General features: G+C 35.8%; 1 protein-coding gene across 1 annotated transcript in view; it reads right to left on the bottom strand.

Moving 5' to 3' along the window:
- NTRK2 (neurotrophic receptor tyrosine kinase 2) overlaps positions 1–21,932 on the bottom strand; it is a gene marked incomplete at its 3' end in the record, with an annotated part of 190,785 nt that overhangs the window by 143,577 nt on the left and 25,276 nt on the right. Inside the window, exons 3-6 of the mRNA XM_083355860.1 lie at positions 21,368–21,442; positions 20,121–20,192; positions 15,359–15,427; positions 12,190–12,347 (exon numbers count right to left, since the gene is read on the bottom strand). Coding sequence (XP_083211986.1) covers positions 12,190–12,347; positions 15,359–15,427; positions 20,121–20,192; positions 21,368–21,442 — 374 coding nt within the window. The remainder of the gene's footprint in view (positions 1–12,189; positions 12,348–15,358; positions 15,428–20,120; positions 20,193–21,367; positions 21,443–21,932) is intronic.

Here is a 21,932-nt window from a genome sequence, read left to right as displayed (position 1 = left end):
AACTACAGTATATTTGCAGCTGAAAACTTAAGGATGGGAAGAAACAGAGAGAAAACAGATAAGGTTTTCACATATACTGTACATACAGCTCTCAAGAGAGGGGAAAGGAAATAAAAGTCTCCAAAGGAGTTACAGGAAGGGTCGTTTTGGAGTCAAAGAAGGAGAGAGAAAATATGGCTAGCAAATAAAGTGGATTTAGGCAATTTCAGGTTAGTGAAGATATCTACATTCCTGTGAGATGGAAAATAATCCACAAAGATTCAGCAGAGGGTTATCTATACATGGAAAAGAAGAAGGTTTATGATATCAACCCCCACCCCCAGTGCACATTTTCCAAAATTCCAAGCAGAAAGATGACTGAACGATAAGTTGCTGGTTAACTTTCTGCTAGTCTCACACACACACAGAAAAAAAATGCCAGGTAAGTCTAACAGAAGCCTACTTAAATACCTATGTCCCTAACAAAAGGGACACATTAGCAGAAGTGTTGCTTTTGGAGGCAAGGGGATGGTTTTGCAGAGCTATCTAATTGGGGGGAAAAAAGTCAACCTCTTAGAACACTGAATGCCCTTCTTCTGTGAAATGTTATGAATAAATAAAATCTGAAATGAAAGAACCCCCTTTCATCCTGCCTCTAAATAGCTCCACAAGCTTCTATTCAAAATACAGCACCAGTCACTTTGCACTAAAAAAAATCTAGATTGAGAAACGCTAAAAATTCAGGGCAGACAAAACTAGCAGAAACCTTTAACTTAAAGTGTAAAAAAAAAAAGATGTAGTCGTAGATGTTCCAAACTGTGAAAAACTACACTCTTTTTGTACCGTAATTTATTACTTCACATTTATAAAATACTCTGAACCCTGCTGAACAATTACGGTACGTAACCTTTCAAGAGCATATTTCAAGTTCATTTATGTGAAGGTATGATTGAGACAGAATGTGAGCAGTATTGAAATAGTAATATTAGAATCTTCACAGTCTCTTGTGGAAACAAGCCCTACCTAACTATGTAAGGCTTATTTTTAAGAAAATATATACAAGCTCACAGTCAATAACAGTCAATAACTAACAGCACTTAACATTTTGAGGGGCAGAGGACTGAGAGCTAAAACGAGCAAAACTATTATTCAAAATGGATGTACTATGGATACACAGCTGAGTGAGGCTGGGATTTTGCTGTTCAGTTTTCTATAGCAAGAGTTTGAATGTGCTGCACCAGCCATTGTCAGTGAAGAAGGAGCTCTGATAGAACCAAGCTTGTATTTGTTTCTTACTTAATCAGTCCTCTAAAATTTATGCCCAAACTTGCCTAAATCCAAGCTACTTAAAAAAATTCCATTCTAGACTGATTTTCTCAGCTTGATATTGTTGCAATGGTTTTGAAAATCATAGGTGAGATTATTGGGCTTCTAAAATGCAGTTAAAATAATTTAAAATAGTTTAAAATGCTCAAGCACAGTGTAATGTCTATAAAACAGCATATATATATATATCTGCTATATCACAGGGACCTTATTTTCATAGACAACTATTTTTATTGGTCTCAGATTTTTTAAGATCATGATATTGATATGTTTTAATAAGGAAACCATAATTCACTCAATAAGACATACCATGTCATCACAAAGCTTTGATTGGCAGTTATCTAAACTGGAAGAAAACTCTGTATGTGAGTTGCATGTTTATTATAGCCTCTTCCACAGCTTTCAGTAACTGGAATTACTAGACAAACTCTCAAGAGCAAAATTAAACAAAACATCCATTAAAATCCTAGTGCTGAATATATTTTGGAACCTGGTTTACTGCATGTATATTTTAATACAATAAGGTGCATTACACATAAAATATCTCCATGGTTGCAACTGCACAAAGCAAATAACATATTATCCACTTAGAAGTAACACTGCAAACTATATATGCACAAGAAATGAAAAATGGGATTGCATACTAATTAGTTTGACAACAGGAGAGAGCATCTCTAAATATAGAAACACTGCATAAGATATTAGTTGTTTTTGTATACCCCCATTCAGAGGCCATTTTGCATAAAGCATTTGACATTACCTAAAAGGCTTGCATAGTTAACTTAGATATAATGCCAGCTTATAAATAGTACTTTGGAGTGATGTGCACAACAGTGAAGACAAAATCTCCTCATGAGTCAAGCTCAAACCCTGGTGACTCCATGGAACTATTGATGAAATCATTCTGGTAAAAATACAGGAGTGGTGGTTTGCCATTATTTATTTCCAGAATCTTTCTAGAAAAACTGATTTAGAACTTTCTGGTTACATTCCCAAATATTAACTAGTTCAATCCTACTCAAGTTTCTAAAATCAGCCAAAGCAGTGATCTCTCTAGATCAGGGGTCCCTAACCCCTGGTCCATAGACTGGTTCATGGCATGCCAGGAACCAGGCATGCAAACAAACGAAGCCCCCTCCATAGGATGCAGGCAGCATGCAAAACCATGCCCCCTCCAGTCTGTGGAAAAACCTTTCCCCAAGGAAATGGTCCCTGGTACCCAAAAGGTTGGCGGCTGCTGCTGTAGATGATTCTTAGCTTATAAGCTTCCACAGTCCCTCATTCTTCAGTACAATGAGTAAGACACAAGTAAAACATTTTTTAAAATTCTTTTTTCAATTAACAGTTGAAAACTGTGGTTTAAATCAGAAATTATACTTAAACTAAATAATTAGAAAATAATCCAGTCATTATCCATATCATCCAAAGTTCATTTGTTTTCCTAAATGACCACATTTTTCAGATATGAATATTCTGAAAAACTACAATTAGTTAAAAAAATGGGAGATTCTGATCTGATCTTCACTGCCACACTTGTGGGAAGAATCAAAGCAGGTTGTCGATCTGAAGGCAAAAAAATATTTATGACTCCATTTCACAATTTCTGATTATGTATATCTCTTATAACAAGGTTGCATTCTTGTGCATCAATAAAGTACACATTTTCTTGAGTTGGGCTTAATTCCTAGTTACTATATGAAAACAACCATTTTTATTTTATTTATTTTAATTCCATTTATATCCTGCCCTTCTCCGAAGACTCAGTAATATAGAAGTAGTTTGCCACTGCTTTTGTCTATTATTTTTTCTAGCTTCTCAGACTAAAGCCTTTGGATTTCCAAGTGGTCTCCTATACAAACATGCACCTAATTCAATTCTGTTTAGTTTTTTAGGAGCAGCAAAATTCAGCTAGCTTTTGTTCCCTATTGTCATTTATATAATAAGAATCATTAAGTGAATTTTTCAGGTCAGGGTATTTTTTGCAGAGGACAGCAAGCTCACTGGAGCTGATGTTGATGGGTACATAATGAAGTAAGCCACATGAGTCTGCTGGATATTTATGCTCCATCCAAAATCTGTGGAGAAGCAACTTGACAAACCTTCCATTCATCTAGAATCTTTTTGATTTATAGATATCTTTCTCTGTCAGTATTATGGCTGTACATGGAACTGTGTTGAAAGAGCAAACTATGATTTTGAGTATGTATAGATCTCAGGATCTTAGGAAAATATGCATCTGATTTAAGGTGCATCAGACAGGGGCTACATATGTGCCCACGTGTATTCCAAATAACTTTTACCCTTCAAATCTAGACCTCTGCACAACTATAATCATTATAAAACTCTTCTGATTTTATTCTAACAAAAATGCCCTATAAATAACCAAAGGTAATTTATAATCAGTACTATAAACAGAGATGGAGTATTATAAATAGGGATGTGGTATAAAAAGAAACGGAAATGAAGATAAGCGTCACTCCCTATAGTCAGCAACAACCAGTGTAGTAAAATCCAAAAACACTCCTTTACTTATTATAAACAGGGAAACTGAAAGAAATAATTTAAAACTTTTCTGGTGCATTCATTCTTCCAAGCATTCCCTGATAAAAATAAGTAGGGAATATTGTCTAAAGTATCATGGACGTTGATATCTCTACTGTTTCAGCATAATCTTCTTTGTTAGATATTTTTTAATTCAGTTATTATTTATCCATTGATGTCTCTTAACATTATCATTTCAAGGTTGCAATCTCCTAAATTAGGAAATTGTTTGGTTGACTTTCCTTGTTCTTCTGTGTCTGTCTCCATTGTCAACATCTTTACTATTTCTTGTCTCTTCTAACTAGTTTTTGAAATTCTGTTTTAAGTTCCTTTCTGAAATCATGTCTTTCTTGACTTTGTCTTGTCTTCTCTTCTGGGCAATGTTCACTGTCTTTTCTGACATCCAGTTTGCTTTATTCTATTTTTGGGGTAATCTCATTTCACATTCATCCTCAGAAATGCCTTTGATTTAATCCCATAGTTCTTCTGGTTCCCTGTCAATGAGTTCAGGACGTCAAAGCAACTCTGATGTTTTCTTTGATAACAGTTGGTATATCTCAAGATTGTATCGATCACTGGTTGACTTTGTTCTTTTGTTTTAACTTGGCTTGGGATATCAAACTGAAAGCACAGACTACTAGGCTGCATTGCCTTTTGTGGCAGAATCTTATCAAGGCATTCCAGATGGGAAGATTTCTGTAGGATCTTGCCACCTACTGGTAAGGAAAGAAACTACAGAATATGTCTCATTTATTTACTTGAAATAAAATCAGTATAACTTAAAATGAGAAAATATATTTTAAGATTCTCAGAGAATATGGTAATGGAGACTTTTTAAAAATTTAGATTCTTTTTGGCAGGAGGATATCTTGAATTTAAAGAAGTCTTCCTTTCAGGTAAATATCTAGCTGCTCATTGCCCAGTATCTAAAAGTCTTGGGTTTAAAATAATCTTACAATGGTCCAAAAGCTTTAGAGAAATCTATGATTAGGGCAAACATTTCTGGGAAAGGGGAGGAGTACTTAATGGTCAAAAATGGGTTAGAAAGACAGAAATAACTATAATTATTTCAACATGAACAATTAAGAGTTCTGTGCCATAATGTACATAAAGATTTTTTTCATAGGCTGATATTCAAATTGTTCCGTATTGTTTCCCAGATATGGAAAATATATATAACAGTATTTTCATGACATATAGCATTAAGTCAAGAAAAACTAGGTGTGATTATGAATTCAAGTGTAATGGATTTTTTAAAGCAATGTTGGAGTATAGTGTTTTTAAAATTAAAATGTATAAAAACATAATCTCTTTAACATGTGAACCATATGTAGTATATAAAACACATGGCCAATATTATTGTCAATATTTCCAACAAATCAATGTTTGGATTAAGTATATCCTTTAAATCTTATTGTTAGAATTCAAAATTTATTGGGGGATTTAAGTTACTAGTTAAACTCCTAGAGACAAAAATAATATTTTGAAATAACGTTCTTAACTCAACTGAGGTTTCTGAATGTACATGACAAAATAAGATCCCATTGGAATTAATTTCATTCTTTCAGCAAGACTAGCAGTCACATTTATGGGAACTACTTTAAATGGGTTATAATTCTGGCCTAAAATAAATTATATCTCAAGGCATCATGCAAATTGATAAATATTCCATCCATTCGAAGACATAACAGCCTCCTCTATCTTCAGACCAGGGGGATTTTACATGTCACTAGTTCCAGCATGATCATTTTAAAATTTAGTCAAGATAGCAAAGAGCAAAAGTTCACCTTTTAAAAAATTATTTAGCAAAAAGGAAGATAGGACATCAATGAAGAATTACAGAAGGCCTCTGCCAAAGAAGGAAGAAGTCCTAGGAATGGGGAAAATATCCAACCCTATTCTCTCATGCAAGACAACTTGATTTTAGAGAGATTTTTAACAACAGTGCAATAATCTGCAACAAGATTATTATTACATGTCACTCAGAGAGAAAACAACCAAGAACAATGCCCCTGCTATCTAGTGCAGCCAAGTCCATTGCAGCTGAGTTCACTGGAGCTGAGCAATCAATTCATATCCCCCCCCCAAGGAAGTATGAAGATACCCAGAGAAGGAACATCATCAAGTGTGCCTGTGATAGGAACAAAAGTAGCCTATCCCCAGGAAAAAAGGGCAAGTGTTGGTGATAGGAGACTCAATTCTCAGGGGAACAGAATCAGCCATCTGTCAGGGGCTGCCACAAAGAAGAGGGAGTCAAGCTACTCTCCAAAGCACCTGAGGGAAGGACAAGAAGCAACGGATGGAAACTAACCAAGGAGAGAAACAACCTGGAACTAAGGAGAAATTTCCTGACAGTTAGAACAATTAATCAGTGGAATAACCTGCCTCCAGAAGCTGTGAATGCTCCAACACTGGAATCTTTTAAGAAAAGACTGGACAAACATTTGTCTGAAATGGTATAAGGTTTCCTGCCAGAGCAAGGGGTTGGACTAGAAGACCTCCAAGCTCCCTTCCAACTCTATTATTATTATTATTATTATTATTATTATTATTATTATTATTATTATTGTTGTTGTTGTTGTTGTTGTTGTTGTTGTTGTTATTGTTATCAGCAGCATGAAATTTTAAACATGGACTTCATTAACATATAACATTTTGAACAGGAAATATAATTAGTCCTCAGCTTATGACTATAATTGGGACCATAATTTCCATTGCAAAGCAAGGTGGTAATTAAGTGAGTTGCACCTGATTTTTTGACATTTTGGCCAGGATAGTTGAGTAAATCTCTGCAGTTGTTAAGTAAATCATTTGGTCATTAAAAAAAATCTCACTTCCCCCATTGACTCTGTTTGTCAGAAGCTGACTGGAAAGGCCAGAAATGACGATCACATGACCTGGCACATAGCAACCATTAAATACATGCGGGTTTCCAAGGGCCCAAATTTTCATCCCCTGACCAAAGAGACTCTGCAACTGACATTTAGTGTGAGCATCAGTTGTGAGCCACTTTTATCTGTGCAGTTGCAACTCTGAATAGTCGCAAAAATAATGGTTGTAAGTTGAGGATGCCTGCACAGTACAAAAAAGTTTTTGTCCAAACTATAATCTTTTTGATGAATATACAGATACATAAGTATCCATATTGCTGCTACACAGATACATAAATACACATCATGCTGTTTCCATTTGGCATAAGGAACTTTGTGCAAAAAAAGAAAGAAAGAAAAGCAGCAAGGAAGTGCAAGCCCCAGAAATTGTCACGTTTTTCAATGACTTCCTGAAAACAAAAGTCTAGTTTACGCACTCTGCTTGGCACAAAATCACACTGTACTTCCCAAATTTTGCTCAGTGTGACCTCTTCTACAGTTTCAATCAGAAGTCTGTCAAACATCTTCATAGACATATTTAACAATCTAATCTCCCTATAATTCTTAGATTCATTTTTGTTAGCTTTCCTTTTGTATAAGGGAACAGTAACAACATTCTTCCAATTAAGCCTAGATGCAGTTTTTCACATACATGTTAAGCAAGCTACACACAGCCACTCCACAGACAAATTGCATCCACATGTGGACATTTCTCAAATTATATAATCCACTCCTGAGCGCTGATACCAATATTCTCACAGAAGATGTGACTTCCTTTTCATATATTTTGCTTGAGCCTTAACAATTATGGTGCTTTTAATTTTACTTTTTGACTTTTCACTATCATCTCCCTATAAACTATAAATATAAAATTAGAAAGATTCCCCCTGCTAACTTCATCTCATATCATTTCATCACTTTATTTTTTCATTCCCCTCTTCTGATTATTTCCCCCCTCACAAAAAAAAAACACCCAAATCCACTTCACTTTGGTCTCTTAAACTTTACCATTCCTCGCTCTCTGCACCTAACTTTTTGTCTTTTTATTGTATAAGGTTATAGAATAACCCTTTTCTCATTCTATTTTTATAATTCCCTTAGATCAAGGGTCTTTAAACTTGGCCCTTTTATGACTTGTGGACTTCAACTCCCTGAATTCCTCAGCCAGTGTGCCTGGCTGAGGAATTCTGGGAGTTGAAGTCCACAAGTCATAAAACGGCCAAGTTTGAAGACCCCTGCCTTAGATGATTTTTTCTCACTTTTGCTTTCATATACATGAAGCATTTTTCCATAATTTCCATCAGTCTAATTTCTCAGATTTAAGGGGTTGGTGAACAAGTTAGAGTAGGCCAGGCACAGACTACATATAAATCAGGTGAAACCAGGGGAGAGCTAGGGAAAGTGACATAAATATAGTACATATGTCATACATATGAGGCTAGCAGTGATATAAGTTTATTAAATAAATAAATGAGAAATACAGCTACTGAGTAAAAAAAAAAGACTACACTTTTTTCCCTATAGTGCAGCAATATTGATTTTTAAAAGTGAAGCCAAATTCTAATCTGTCAAAAAAGGTGTTTAATATCTCAAGATAAACTTTCTCAGTAGACAGATAAAAAGAAATGTTTCTACAAAACAGAATAAAAAAACTAGAAACAACCTATTAGATATTAAACAGAAAAACAGAAAAGTCTGTTTTTTATAGATCTAGTGAATAACAAGCCTCATTGCCTCTCCTCAGATAACATGCACTAAGCCAAGATTTGTTTAAGCACAGTTTATTAATTAAAGCCCATTTGTCTGTAATGACTGAACACAGTAAATCATGGTTTACAAACCACAATAGCTGGATTTTATATATTACACTTCTGTAACTAATCAGATATTGACTTAGATCATGGTATGGATATATTTCCATGCTAAAGACTATACTCCAACATTACTGGACAGGAGTCAGGATGAAAACTAAATATAATTTACATTAAAATGTAATTAAAATTAAAAATAGTTAATTTGATTATGTCTCCCATTGTGTATCTGATCATTTTCACTTCCTGTCATATTATCATTCCAGTTTGGTGACAATCTGGAAATCTCTGAGGATTACATATGACATTGGGGCCTGTCATTCAGTATGGTCCATGAACCCAGGAACTCTCATATAAACATGCGTGTGATTGTCATTTAAATTTTCCATGCTCCTCAGTTAAATTTCTTTGTTCTTACTTTTCTCTTAAGCAAAATAATTAGAAGCACTGGTTTTAAATACTGTTTAAATTTGGGCAGGAGAGGGTTTGTTTAGATGTCTAATATGGATAATTTGATTATGGCAGGTCTGTATAGAGAAGTTATGACAACTGAAATATCTCTGTCTTATAAAGTGCTCCCAAGCAAGAGCATCAGAAGATGAAAATTTTGTCCTTGTATATTTGTACGTTGTAAACAAACCCTTGGCAGCTGCAATTGTAACAGATTCCCATGGGAAACAAAGATACAAAATTAAAAGAAAGGAAATACTAAAGAGTGAAATATTCACAATACTACAAGTTAACATTTGTATTCTGAGATATATCAAATCTATATTTACCGTATATCCCCTCCAATTATAAACCTTATCCAAATCTGTCTAAATAAGTTCTATTGTCTTTCACATAATAGGTGAGGGGCCTGCGAGGGAGAATGGTTAGTTTTGCCTAGAGATATGGCAGATGTAATTTTGTCCAGGGATTTCTACATGAATAGCACAGCATCTTTTCTCAAAACTGTAGGTAGGTAGGTAGGTCGGTCAACACGTGGCTACTACTATAGTAGCTCTCCAAAAACAAAAATAGCGGAAAATCTCTAAGGAGTATACATATAATATAAGTAATATGCTTAGCTTAAGTAAAGCAGTACTTCTTGATGCTGATATTTCAACAGCAAAGAGTAATGTATTCCACACCACAGTGTCAGTGATGGGATCAATGTTTCTTCCTTGCATTAAGAATTAGTACCATTTGAATTCCAGAAATCCTGAACAATGGTCTGACCCTATGTAAAATTCATCTATACTATATTGAATTACACCATAAAGAACCATAAAGAATTACAGCTTGCAGTCTGCCCTAAGAACTGGTCTTTGTAGAAGAGATTTCATAGCTATTGAAAGATCTTCCCCATACATAGGAATAAAACTGCCAGATATATCATCAAAGCCACCAAATATATTTCAACACTGTGCCCAAATATTGATTCCTATGACAATTTTTCTATTCATGCTGAATGATATTGTGCTTAATTTGAAAATGCTCAATTACATCCTTATTTTAAAGTTGTCGTTTTTGGTACTGAAATAAACAGGTTACCACTTATTCAAGTTATTGTTGTATATGTTTTAAGGAATATATTATCAAAATTACCAAAGGAATACATTTCAACAGAAGGCTCAAAACTGATTCATCCATCACTCCAAGTTTGACCATAATACCATATGGGTAAATAATTCTATTCTGACTATTGCCAAGAAGCAGAGCTAAAACAGAAATTTCTTACCAAACAAGAAAAAAATGCAGAATGAAAAATACTGTGGAGGGCAATGAAAGCCAAATGCTTTGATTCATCTTGTATTTTTTAGGCAATAAAATGCTATCATGGTTAACCTGAGCTATCCCAGTATTTAAAAGCACCACAGGAATCGTTGGTTACACAAAGACTTTATCCAGAAATCTTGTAATAAAATACTACAAATAATGTGGTTTTAAAGGGGCAGATGTCAGAGAAATTTCCTTATGGATTTTTGTCTTTCAAAACTTGTAAGGCTTGAATTTTCATCTCTGTCAGTTGCATTGATCCACAGAACTGTAAAACAACTGTGTCTTTCTTCTACCCTGTGCCAAACTCACATCTTTTAAAAAGGTACTTCAGGCAATATCACACACGCATCAAAACAAATTACACCATGCTAACTGCATCTCTTAAATTTTACTCCCTGTTGGATCAGAAGCAAAGAGAAATGTAAAAAAAATACAGTGGAATTCATTTTAAAAGGATAATAAAGTAAAGCTTAAAACTTTTCAAGATGACGCTCAAAAGAAAATTCTACATAATGCTGCTCCAATATGCAATATTAATATGCCCCTCAATTACTTTAGCAAGAAAACGTAGCAAAGCAAAGAAAAAAGAAATATTCCAAGCCCATTGACACAAACTATTAATGCAAGGCAAGGAAAACAGGAGACAAGAGCCTTGGTGGAGCAGTGGGCTAATGCCTCCTTAAGTAACACCAGCTGCCTGCAATTAGCGCAGGTTCGCATCCCACCAGGCTCAAGGTTGACTCAGCCTTCCATCCTTCTGAGGTAGGTAAAATGAGGACCCAGATTGTTGGGGGCAATAAGCTGACTTTGTAATAATGCCGCTTGGGGGGGCCTGAAAGCCCTAATAAGCAGGCATATACATAGAATGAAGGCTATTGCTAGGTACATTGGTTTGTGTTTAAATTGTAAGCCACCCTGAGTCTTCGGAGAAGGGCGGGATATAAATGGGATTAAAATAAATAAATAAATAAAATAAATAAGATACCAAGCACCATAAACAAGCCTGCAAAGGACCTCATGATATTCAAGATTTTTCCATTTTTTACAGCATAAACTAAAGAAAGCACTAGGGATAAATAAATGTATGTGAATCTTAGATACTACATTTTCCTTCCACTAATAGAAGGGAATTTTATGAATTTAGTCAATTTCTCCCTCCCACCATAACCTCCAAAATCTCATATTTTTTGAAATGCAACAGAGAACAGAATCAGTGAAAATTGTTTTGCTTTCTATCAACAGGAACTTTCCATGAATGAGCACAATCCATTAAGTACCAGATTATTTGCTCAGATAAATAGTTTCATTCTAGATGCAAGTGAAAATTTTGTTTACTGAATATTCAAAATGAACTCTGATATTTGAAATGTTTGAAATTATATTTTTAAGCAAAACTTTCTGAAGTAGGAACAGATCTAGAGTTCAATTCAACCTACAATTATCTGTTTCAGTTTTAACCAACAGATTTATTTATAGAATAACAGGATATGAACAGTTTTCAATGTTCTTATAACAGAAAAAACACTTCATTAGACAAATTAGATATAAGAGTACATTATGGGGGAAAATATAAGCACATCACCAAAATGAATTTGAAAATTATAAAAGAGATATATTTTAGGTAGAAAATCATGCAGAAAGGCAACTTAAATCCTATTAATCAGGATTCAATTTACACACCCAATATATGACTGTAACTTCAAGAGTTACCTGAAATAGGATTTATTCATCTCCCAATCAAAACTAGAACTTGTTTTTAAAATAAAATCCATTAAAATCTCTAACAGAAGTTTTATCAAAATTTACGATGTTTGGACAGAGGCAGAGCTTAATCTATTATACTCTGTCTTTTTTTACATCTTAAATACAGATATTAATTTTCATTAAAAGAGCATTACCACAGTTTGGGACAGGCTTCTCCAGCAGAGATATCCTCTGGTTGTAGTCATTTATACAGTAAAAATCCTGAGTTTCTGCTTTTGGAAATTTGGTGTCCTGGAATACTTTGATCCACATAATATCACAGGAACACTTGAAAGGATTGCCTTCTAAAATCCTACAAGAAAAAAAATAACAGTTGACAAATTAAAGACACTTTAAATAAGGGTAGACAGGTCTAAACAATGATAAAAACAGCAGATAAAAGCATATTGAATCAAGTTTGTCTCTGATCTGGCTCACAATAAGAATAAAACACTTTTCATCCCTGTCCAGCTAATGTACTTATTTTTTCACTGATTCATATGTGGTTATTTAAATATAATACTGGCATTGCATGGAGGCTCCTGAGCTTTAATCTACTAATTAGCCTAAGACTATATATCAATAAAATAGTACTTCTCTGGTTCTCACAGCATTCATTGGACCAAAACATATTCTCTTTTGCATCTGTGTGAAAGGGATGCCTCTTCTAAGATGAGGTCCCAAATCCTCTTTGTTTGATTTTGTCCAAAAGAGTTTTAATCCATTTATCTAGTTTAGTATTTGACAATCTGGTCCCTTCCAAATGTGTTAGGACTATAATTCCTAACTTTCTTAGACACATTTGGAGAGAAGTAGGTTTGAAAAAGCTGCAACTCAGAAATCTGGTCTTGACTAGGAAGAAAAGAATGCCATTTTCTTCAATTCTGTAGAAAAAAATATTCTGGACCATGAACAAGAATTGTATTTAATTCTCAGTATACAGTGTCCCATAATACAGTTTTAGATGTTTTCTATTATTGTGGATAAACTGAGCTCCCCCTTATGGTCAAACTATACAGAAATATATTTCAAGCAAACAATGCAAAGACTTGAAAAAAGTTATCTATTAAACCCTTGGAACAAATGCAAAAATGGCTTAAGTAATATTTGAGACTACAACAACAAATACTGGGCTCTAAGGCTTAGAAGAATATATAAGCTCACACTGAGGAATTAAAATGGAATCTTTATTACCCACTTAAAATTAACACATCCAGGAAAGCCTATTTAATTACATACTTAAAGTATTTCTCATACTTAATGTATAAAGAAGCTAGAATAAAAAAAGAAACAGCAAAAAGTCCAGATGTCTGGCTCAGACAAGGAACATTATCTCAGCTTTGCTTATAAAAGCATAACCTATATTTCATGAGCTAATTCATTGATGTACCACTTGTTGCCTCTAAGACATTTTATTAAGATGAAACAATCCAGCACTAATTATAACAATCTACAGGCAGTACATTTGATTTGGTCTTCCAGATCCCTCTGTCAATGTAATCTCATAGAATATTCACAGCAGTTCTGATGTTTTCGAAGATCAACTCAACTAAATATTCAGATCAAAGAGACAGTTTTGTAGGTTTGACAAATTTATGACAAAAGAGTCTCTTCATCCAGAGTACTTTGTCTATTTGTTGCCAGCCTCTCTGAAAACACTGTTATTTTTAACTCAATAGATGGATGTTAGGCTGTAGGACAAATGATAGTCTATGAAGACTAGTCAGATATAAGGGAATAGGTGTTGCAATGTGGCACACACACAGATGGGCAAGCAGGCGGTAGGTGCTGCAGTGTGGCATGAGTGTAGCTCAGTAGGAAGGTGAGAAACTACTGAGTTCAGAGGAGGTGGACAGGTGCAGTACATGTGCAGGTGGGGAGTGAGTGCTGCAGAGTGGTGTCAGAATGTATGTACTTTGGCCTGGTACAAGCTCAGCCAGGTAGATAGAGGATGAGTACTACAGCCGAGTGCAAATGTAGTCAGGTGGATATGAGTACAAACAAGGGGGTGCTCTGGGCAGGCACTATGGAGTATGAGATCCCTGGAATCCCTTATTCAGTATTGTGGATCCTCAGGAGAAAAAACAGTGGGAGCAGGAGTGTTGTGACTCAGGGCCAGCCTGTGGGTCCGACAGCCGGCTCCGACGTATCGGAGGACTCAGATGAGGGGGAGGAGGGAGACGAACCGGCTGATGATGGTTTGGAGGCTTTGCAGAGTCCTCAGCCGGGGACCTCTTCTCAGCTGCGTGAGCCCGAGAGTGCGGAGGATGATGACCCACAGCTGGCCCTGTTCAAGGACGCCCGACGCAGGAGGCAGTCGAGCAGGAACAAACAAAGAAAGGCTATGGGACTCCTCGGGAGGAGGCACAGGGAGACCACGCCCTGAGCTCTCTATAAAAGGAGTGTTTGGGGAGGGGCTGGTTGCTGAAAGCAACTTTTCCGCTTGAGAAGACAAGCTCTAGTGTTTTTGTTAACTGCGTAATTAAATCTTGGCAGAAGCCTTTTAGCCTTGGACGCTCTCCAGTCTCTTCTTTCTGATAAGGGGTTTGTTAGAAGAGGGCTGGTTCAGAACAAGGAGTGACTTACAGGAAAATTTTGCAACCTTCCCTGTCAACTTTCCCACTGACTTTCCTTATGGAAAGCCGACAGGGAAGGTCACAAATGGTGAGCATGTGACTGTTGCAAATTTCATAAGTGTCAGCTGGTTGTCAACCACCCAAATTCATCATGTGTCTGTCGTGGTGCTGCAATGGTAAAACTTCAAGGACTAATCATAAGTACCATTAATTCGGAATCACCAAACCTTTGAACAGTCACTGATTTAGTGGTTGGAACCTGAGGATTACCTATACCTTCAATCTATAGTCATGGATTGTTCTTGGCTTACCTGGAATAGTAGTAATTTTTCATACTATCCAAATACGGACTAATGGCAAGTTCAGAGTTAAGGAGCCTTTAGTTTGTGTGGTGACTAAAGAAAACTCCAGGACTATCTATAAAGTGAAACCATTCTTGCAGCAATGGCCCTCTTGCTCCAGTGTGGGTTAGTCTAAACACAAAATTATTTTGATGCTTGGAAGAATAGCCACAATAGGCCCTCGGCTATATGTTCCCTGGACTGTGTCCCTTATATTAAATACACACATACCCCCACCGCACACATTAAAAACACACACTACTGTAAAACAAATTTTACTTTTCCTAGAAACAAATTTTAAATGTTTTCTTGCTAGAATCTAAATCCTAAAATACTGTGCCTGGCAATAATGCTAATAAAATTCATTATAACAACAAACTTGATTTTTCAGAAAAGCAATTACTTACAGATCTGTCAAATTCAGATGGCGGAAAGTCTTCCTGGACAAACTTGAAAGCTTGTTTCTGGAGAAATTACTGTAAAGAAACAATGTCAAAATTAAAAATGAGGAAACAAAAGAGTTTTGAGAGACACATCCCAGGAAGTTAAACTCTGACAAACAACTCCTGCTGATGAACTTCAAAACTGATACAGATTGTATCCTAGCTTGACATCTAGACTGGGCACAGATAAACACTGATTGCAACATGTACCTTAAAACAGTTCAGTTCAAATGAAGGGGGAAAAAACATTGGATTAAGTTTTACTCCAAAGATGTTCTCAGATGTTGACTAAACGCTCAATTTATTCATAAGCAAAATAGATGTTTACCATATCGTCTTTGATCTTACATCAAAGGTTTTACTTTTCCAAACCCTGACTATATCCCAAACAACTCCATCACAAGCTTTTTAGAAATACTTTTTTAAAGTATGTGTTCACAGCAAACATCATGGAAAAATGGTAACATGAAATCATTAAACCTTTCAGTTCAATTAAGTATTTACTGTACTATATTGCAGTACACTTTAGCATCTTCCATTACAATGAAAATCAGGTGCATTCTTGCTCTTGACTATATTCACAGGATGACATACACTGTGGTAGGCACTCCCTTTACTAAAGAATATTTAAACTGGACAAAATATAAAGATTTCCAGACCAGAAGCACCTTTCCTTTTATTTTCCATAGGAAATATATTCTCACTGAACAGGATATAGACGCCTTGCCACAATAAAAATCAGAAATGTTACCAAGTAGTGCTTGTCTGAACTTTTTCAATCCAAATCCACCTACCCTAAGTACACAACAGTTTCCTGTATTATATTTTACACCAGGGCCAATTAGGTGAAGATGTCAACATCATGAAAAAAGTGGTATGGCCAAAAATATCTAATAGAATATGTACATACTAGAAATAATGTGCAGCGTTACCACTGTGTCCCTGGTAGAAAATGTCCTAGCTCAGGGGTGTCAAATTTGCCACGTCACGTGACGTGTCGCAACATATCGCGATTTTTTCCTCCTTGCCGGAGCTGAGGTGGATGCGGCTTCCACGTAACGCATCCAGCCCATGGGCCAGCAGTCTGACACCCATGTCCTAACTCAATCAAGACATAATAATAGCACATGAATGAAGCAGGAGATTAGGGGTTTTTATTCTTTTTGTAGACAGGCGTTTCATTGGGGTTCATGTATATGTACATCTTGCTTCCTTAAAGCCTATCCTAAAACACCTTTTTCTTCTTCAATTCTTTTAATTCCTCTGGAAAACAATTGGAAGTGATGCCTCCCCCATCTGATGATTTGCCATCAAATTTCAGAAAAGTAATCATTGTGGACTGAAAAAAACAACATCTGAGGAATACATAGAGCCAATGAGTTGCCCATTCCTACTCTAAACTATACTGAAAATTAACCCATTTTTCTAGGATTTCATGTTACGAGCAACACTGTTAGCTGAAAACAAAAGTAAAAGCTTCTCTTTGTTTTACATCTTAAGAAGAGAGTAAAATACTTAAACTGTTTCTTAACTTTTACCAATCTAGTGTCAGCCAGATGTTTTTGACTACAATTTGCAGAATTCTCAGCCAGTATGAGCAATTATTGGTGAACATAGCATATTGAGATAATCAATTTGTAGTGCAGTCCTTATGGCAAACCTATAATGTTTTGCCAAGATACATCTCTCATATGAATTGATTGTTCAACTTAAAGGAACAGTACGGTTAATCTAAAACTACACCTACAGGTGATCTAGCCCAGTGTTCTCCTCTCTCTACAACTGGTTTCTTATCAGAAAACTTTTTCCTTCTTGTCACTATCCTTTTTCTTCCACATACAGAAATTTTACTATTCTCTCTAGCACATATATTTGTCTTATCTTAATACTGTTGGAACACCAAAGCAGACCAAGGAAATGTCAATAAAAAGTCCTGGTGACACTTTTCTCTTATGATACCATGGGCCAGCCTATGCATAAGTAACAAAAGTAGTAGAAAATATTCTTTATTATGTCTGCACAATAGAAAAACATGCACACAACAAGATGCAGTGATCTTTTTTGAAAATATAGAAAAGATTTTCAGACTTTTCCATTAGAATGTTGCTCTGATACTAGAGTTTACATTTAGGCAGTGTCTGTGGAATCTTTAATTTCCTTTGTTTACAATATTACTGATTTTTATAATCATAAATTACTAAAGACAGCCATTTTGTCTACATAAATTTCACCTAGGTAATGGGGAGAAGGCAAATATGTTTATAAAAATATTGTATTTAAAACTCTTTAAAATTTGATACTAATAAGGTTGGTGGATACGTCTATGTTAATACTGATATTTTTAAATTATTTATATTGTAGCATATCTGTTGTAAAGGGATTTTAAATGAAATTAAAGAGATCTCCTATAAGTTGATTAAAGTCCAAATATTTTTTTAAAAAACTGGAAGTTCATATAATTTATGTCTATGTTTATCTTCTAAAAACAGAAAGTTTCTAAATCACAAATGTGCCAAATTCTTGTTAAGAGAAGACACAGGGAAATTATTAATGTACATTATCGCTATAAGAATGTAAATTAACTTATATCCCAACGAAGCAATGTTTTTTTTAAAAAACAATTTTCCCCAATGAAAGATAGTTCTGTAAGTACTCAGTACTTATACATAAAATGTATAATATATATAACTATGTATATATCCTCCAATAGCCAACGGAATAGCTTGTACACTATCACAACAATCTTGGGTAGCTGATAGTCAAAACAACATTTCTTCCATCCATCCTCTGCTTTCCTCTGTACTCATCCAATGTTCTTCTCTTTTCTAATGGATGAGATATTTCTATAGAAGTGAATTTTGTAAATGAATCAGTTCCTTAGCAGCTATTTGTCCCTAAAGATAGAACTTTTAAAGTCATTTATGTAAGATCTTTAGCCTTTGCTATATGTGGCAGCGGAAATTACTTACGTTAAAGAGCAAGATCAGTAAATTGCATCTTTATTTAAAAGACAACGTTGCAATATGTATCCAAAAATAGCTGGATATTTTCCAGTCATCTTCCTTTTAATACTAAACTTGGACAGTCCACTGCCATCTGTTTGGCAGTAAACTGTCTAACCATTTTTTCTGAAAATGTCATTTGAACAACAGAAAAGGAAAATGAGTATGTATCGATTGGCTGCCATGTGCAGCTCTAGCAATTTATAATAACTCTCAAATGGGAGGAGAAATTTGGGTCAGGAGACAGATACATAATTAGCAAGAAGAGAATTGCTGCATTAGTTTAAAGGGCCTTCTAGTCAACTTAATCTTCCTATCATGGTCAATCAGACGTCCATATGAAAACATCAGCTTCTAGGCTTCCTAACCCTAACCCTAACATCTATACCCAGCAACATTGCAATGAGCACAATATCTTTGTAACTGGATGTATATATGTATGTAGGATAAATATATGGGAAGGGAGGTGCCTGGGTATACTGTACTATATTGTGCTTGTACTCTTTATACACTTATGATTGTGTATCATCTGACCCATCCACTGCGATAATCAAGTTCGGAGATGATACAACTGTGGTGGGTCTTATTACAGGTGGGGATGAGACAGCATATAGGGCGGACAAACAAAAACTATCCATATGGTGTAGTAACAACTTGCACCTAAACATTGGCAAGATGAAAGAGATGGTGTTAGACTTCCGGAGAAAAAAGGAGGAACCTGCCCCACTTTACATCGGGGAGGACTGTGTAGTTTCCTCCTTTAAATTTCTGGGAGTCTACCTCTGTGAAGATCTGACCTGGAAAGTTAACACAACCCAGGTGGCTAGAAAGGCCCAACAGAGGCTTCACTTTCTTAGGATCTTGCGGAAGAACAGGGTAGAACAATGGCTAATGACCCTCTTTTACCGGTCTACTATAGAGAGCGTCCTCTCGTATGGTATTGTGGTTTGGTAGGCTGGTCTGACAGCCGCGGACAGGAAAGTATTACAGAGGGTAGTGAGCACAGCACAAGACATTGTGGGCTGTTCCCTGACACCACTGGATGACATCGCCAGGGCTCGCTGCCTTGGAAGAGTGAGGAAGATTCTCAGGAATGACTCACACCCTGGACGGTATCTCTTTACTCTCCTACCATCCGGTAGGAGATATAGGAATATATATCAGCCGTACCAACAGGCTGAAAAATAGCTTTTATCCGTGGGCTGTTAGGCTTTTAAATGGGACATAATCTCTGTGAACTTATGCAGAATTGACTTGGGAGGCCGGTGTGTGGTGTAGTTGGATCACATAGTGTGGTAGGATGGAGGGTTTGTTGTCACTGTGTGTTGAGGGGAGAGAGCACAGGGGGAGGTTCAGCTAATCTCAATGTACACATGTTGTACTTTGACAATAAAGGATTATTATTATTATTATTATTATTATTATTATTATTATTATTATTGTCTGTGTGTGTGTGTGTGTGCACGCACGCGCTAAATATCCTTCACACCTAATATAGGGGAAACATATATTTGTCTTTTTCCAGACACTTTTTGCTCTTGCATACAGTAATATATGGTCCATGGGGTCAGGAAAAGTAGGACATGACTTAGCGACTAAACAACAACAACAACAGTGATATATTCTAAAAAGTGGCAACCAGTCACAAGCCTGAGTCCAGCAATATATAGTACAGAGGACAATATTTTAAATCCCCTAAAGTCATAAAGTGTATTTTCACTTACATGTACTGTAGGTTAATATTTTTCAGGAAAGCTTGGCGTGAGACAAACTTCAAGCCTGAGTCCACCACAGTTCTGTAAAAGTACCCAAGCACAAGTTACAGTTACTGAATTATCTATCATCCATTCATTTGTTTATGGAAAGAATAGCATGTAGCTCAAGGAATTTCAGAATAAATCATGGTTCAAGATTGTTATTATATTGGCCCAATTCAGCAATCTGTGATGCATGTGAAAAAATGTTCTATTCACTATAATGAATTAAGTCAGCTTCATGAATTAGATCCATGCATATATAGAACAGAACAGAACAGAACAGAACAGAATAGAATAGAATACTGCTATCATGTCTCTTCTTTTCTTTAGACTAGCCAGACCCAAGTCCTGCATCCGTTCTTCGTATCTTTTAGTCTCCAGGACTTTGATCATCTTAGTTGCTCTTCTCTGAATTTTTTCACTCTCAATATCTTTTTTGTGATATGGTGACCAAAATTGGCTGAAGTATTCCAGGTGTTGTCTTACTAGGATTTTATAAAGCAGTACTAATACTTCATGTGATCTTGATTCTATGCCTCTGTTTATAGAACTCAGGATTGTATTAGCTTTTTTGGCTGCTGCTGCACACTGCTGGCTCATGGTCAAGTGATCATCCACTAGGATTCCAAGTTCCCTCTCACAGTTACTGTTTTTAAGCCAGGTCTTGCCCAGTCTGAACTTAAACCTTTGATTTTTCTTGCCTAAATGTAAAACTTTGCTTTTCTCCACATTGAAACTCATTTTGTTGGACAGGGCCCATTGTTCAGGTTTGTCAAGATCTTTTTGGATCCTGAGTTTGTCTTCTGGGGTGTTGGCTACTCCTGCCAGTTTGGTGTCATCTGCAAATTTGATGTGTTCCCCTTCAATTTCCTCATCTAAGTCATTGATGAAGATATTGAAGAGTACTGGGGATAAGATGGAACCTTGTGGTACCCCATTGCTTACTGCTCTCCATGAGGATGTAGTGCCCTTAAGGACTATTCATTGAGTACAGTTTGCCAGCCACTTACAGATCCATCTGATGGTGATGTTGTTGTGATGTTATTCCACCTTTTTCTAGCTTACTTTATCAAAGAATGAGTTGCTTTTTTTAATGAAATAAATGAAGACAATGACCCATGTAAGACCTCAGCACATTCCATTATAAAGCTTACACAGTGGGCAAAATATGTCATTTATAATACTAAATATACGTAATTAAAATATTTACTTACAAATTTCTTAATCCAGTGTACAGTCCAACATCTATTTCATTTATGCTTTCTAAATCCCTCTGGTTTGCAATATAACTGTTTAAAGGGACAAAAAAAGAGGAAGAGAGAAATGTTACTATGGTAGTATATTATTTTCTTATTTATATAATAGGCACACAAATAGCAGTTGTCTGACTTGAAAATGGGAAAATGGAGAAATAAATCGTTCCTCTATTACAATATGATACAGCAGGGCAGATATGCAGAAACATATTAAATACTGTACTACCTTAAGAGGCCTTTTGCAAGATGGAAGCAGTCGTTCTTAAACTAGGGAAAATAACCACCAAGGGGTTAATTTGGGTATATTCTGGGAGTAATGGAGCAATTTGTAATAGATTGTTTGTGAATCAAGGATTCAGTATAGGGTTGTCACTGTGGAGATGTTTATGTAAAATAAGTGTCTGCTGGGTGGGTGTAATGTGTGAAAGAGAAAGAGAGAAAGGGGGGGAAGGGGAGAGGGAGAGAGGGGGGGAGAGAAATTACATTAGTCAAGACTGAGGAAAAGGGAAATCAGTCAACTTAT

This window comes from Vipera ursinii (assembly GCF_947247035.1).
Source record: "Vipera ursinii genome assembly, chromosome: 2".
In the NCBI taxonomy this organism is placed as follows: Eukaryota; Metazoa; Chordata; class Lepidosauria; order Squamata; family Viperidae; genus Vipera; species Vipera ursinii.
The sequence above is the reverse complement of the archived record's forward strand: the minus strand, read 5'-3'. Positions and strand labels throughout refer to the sequence as shown.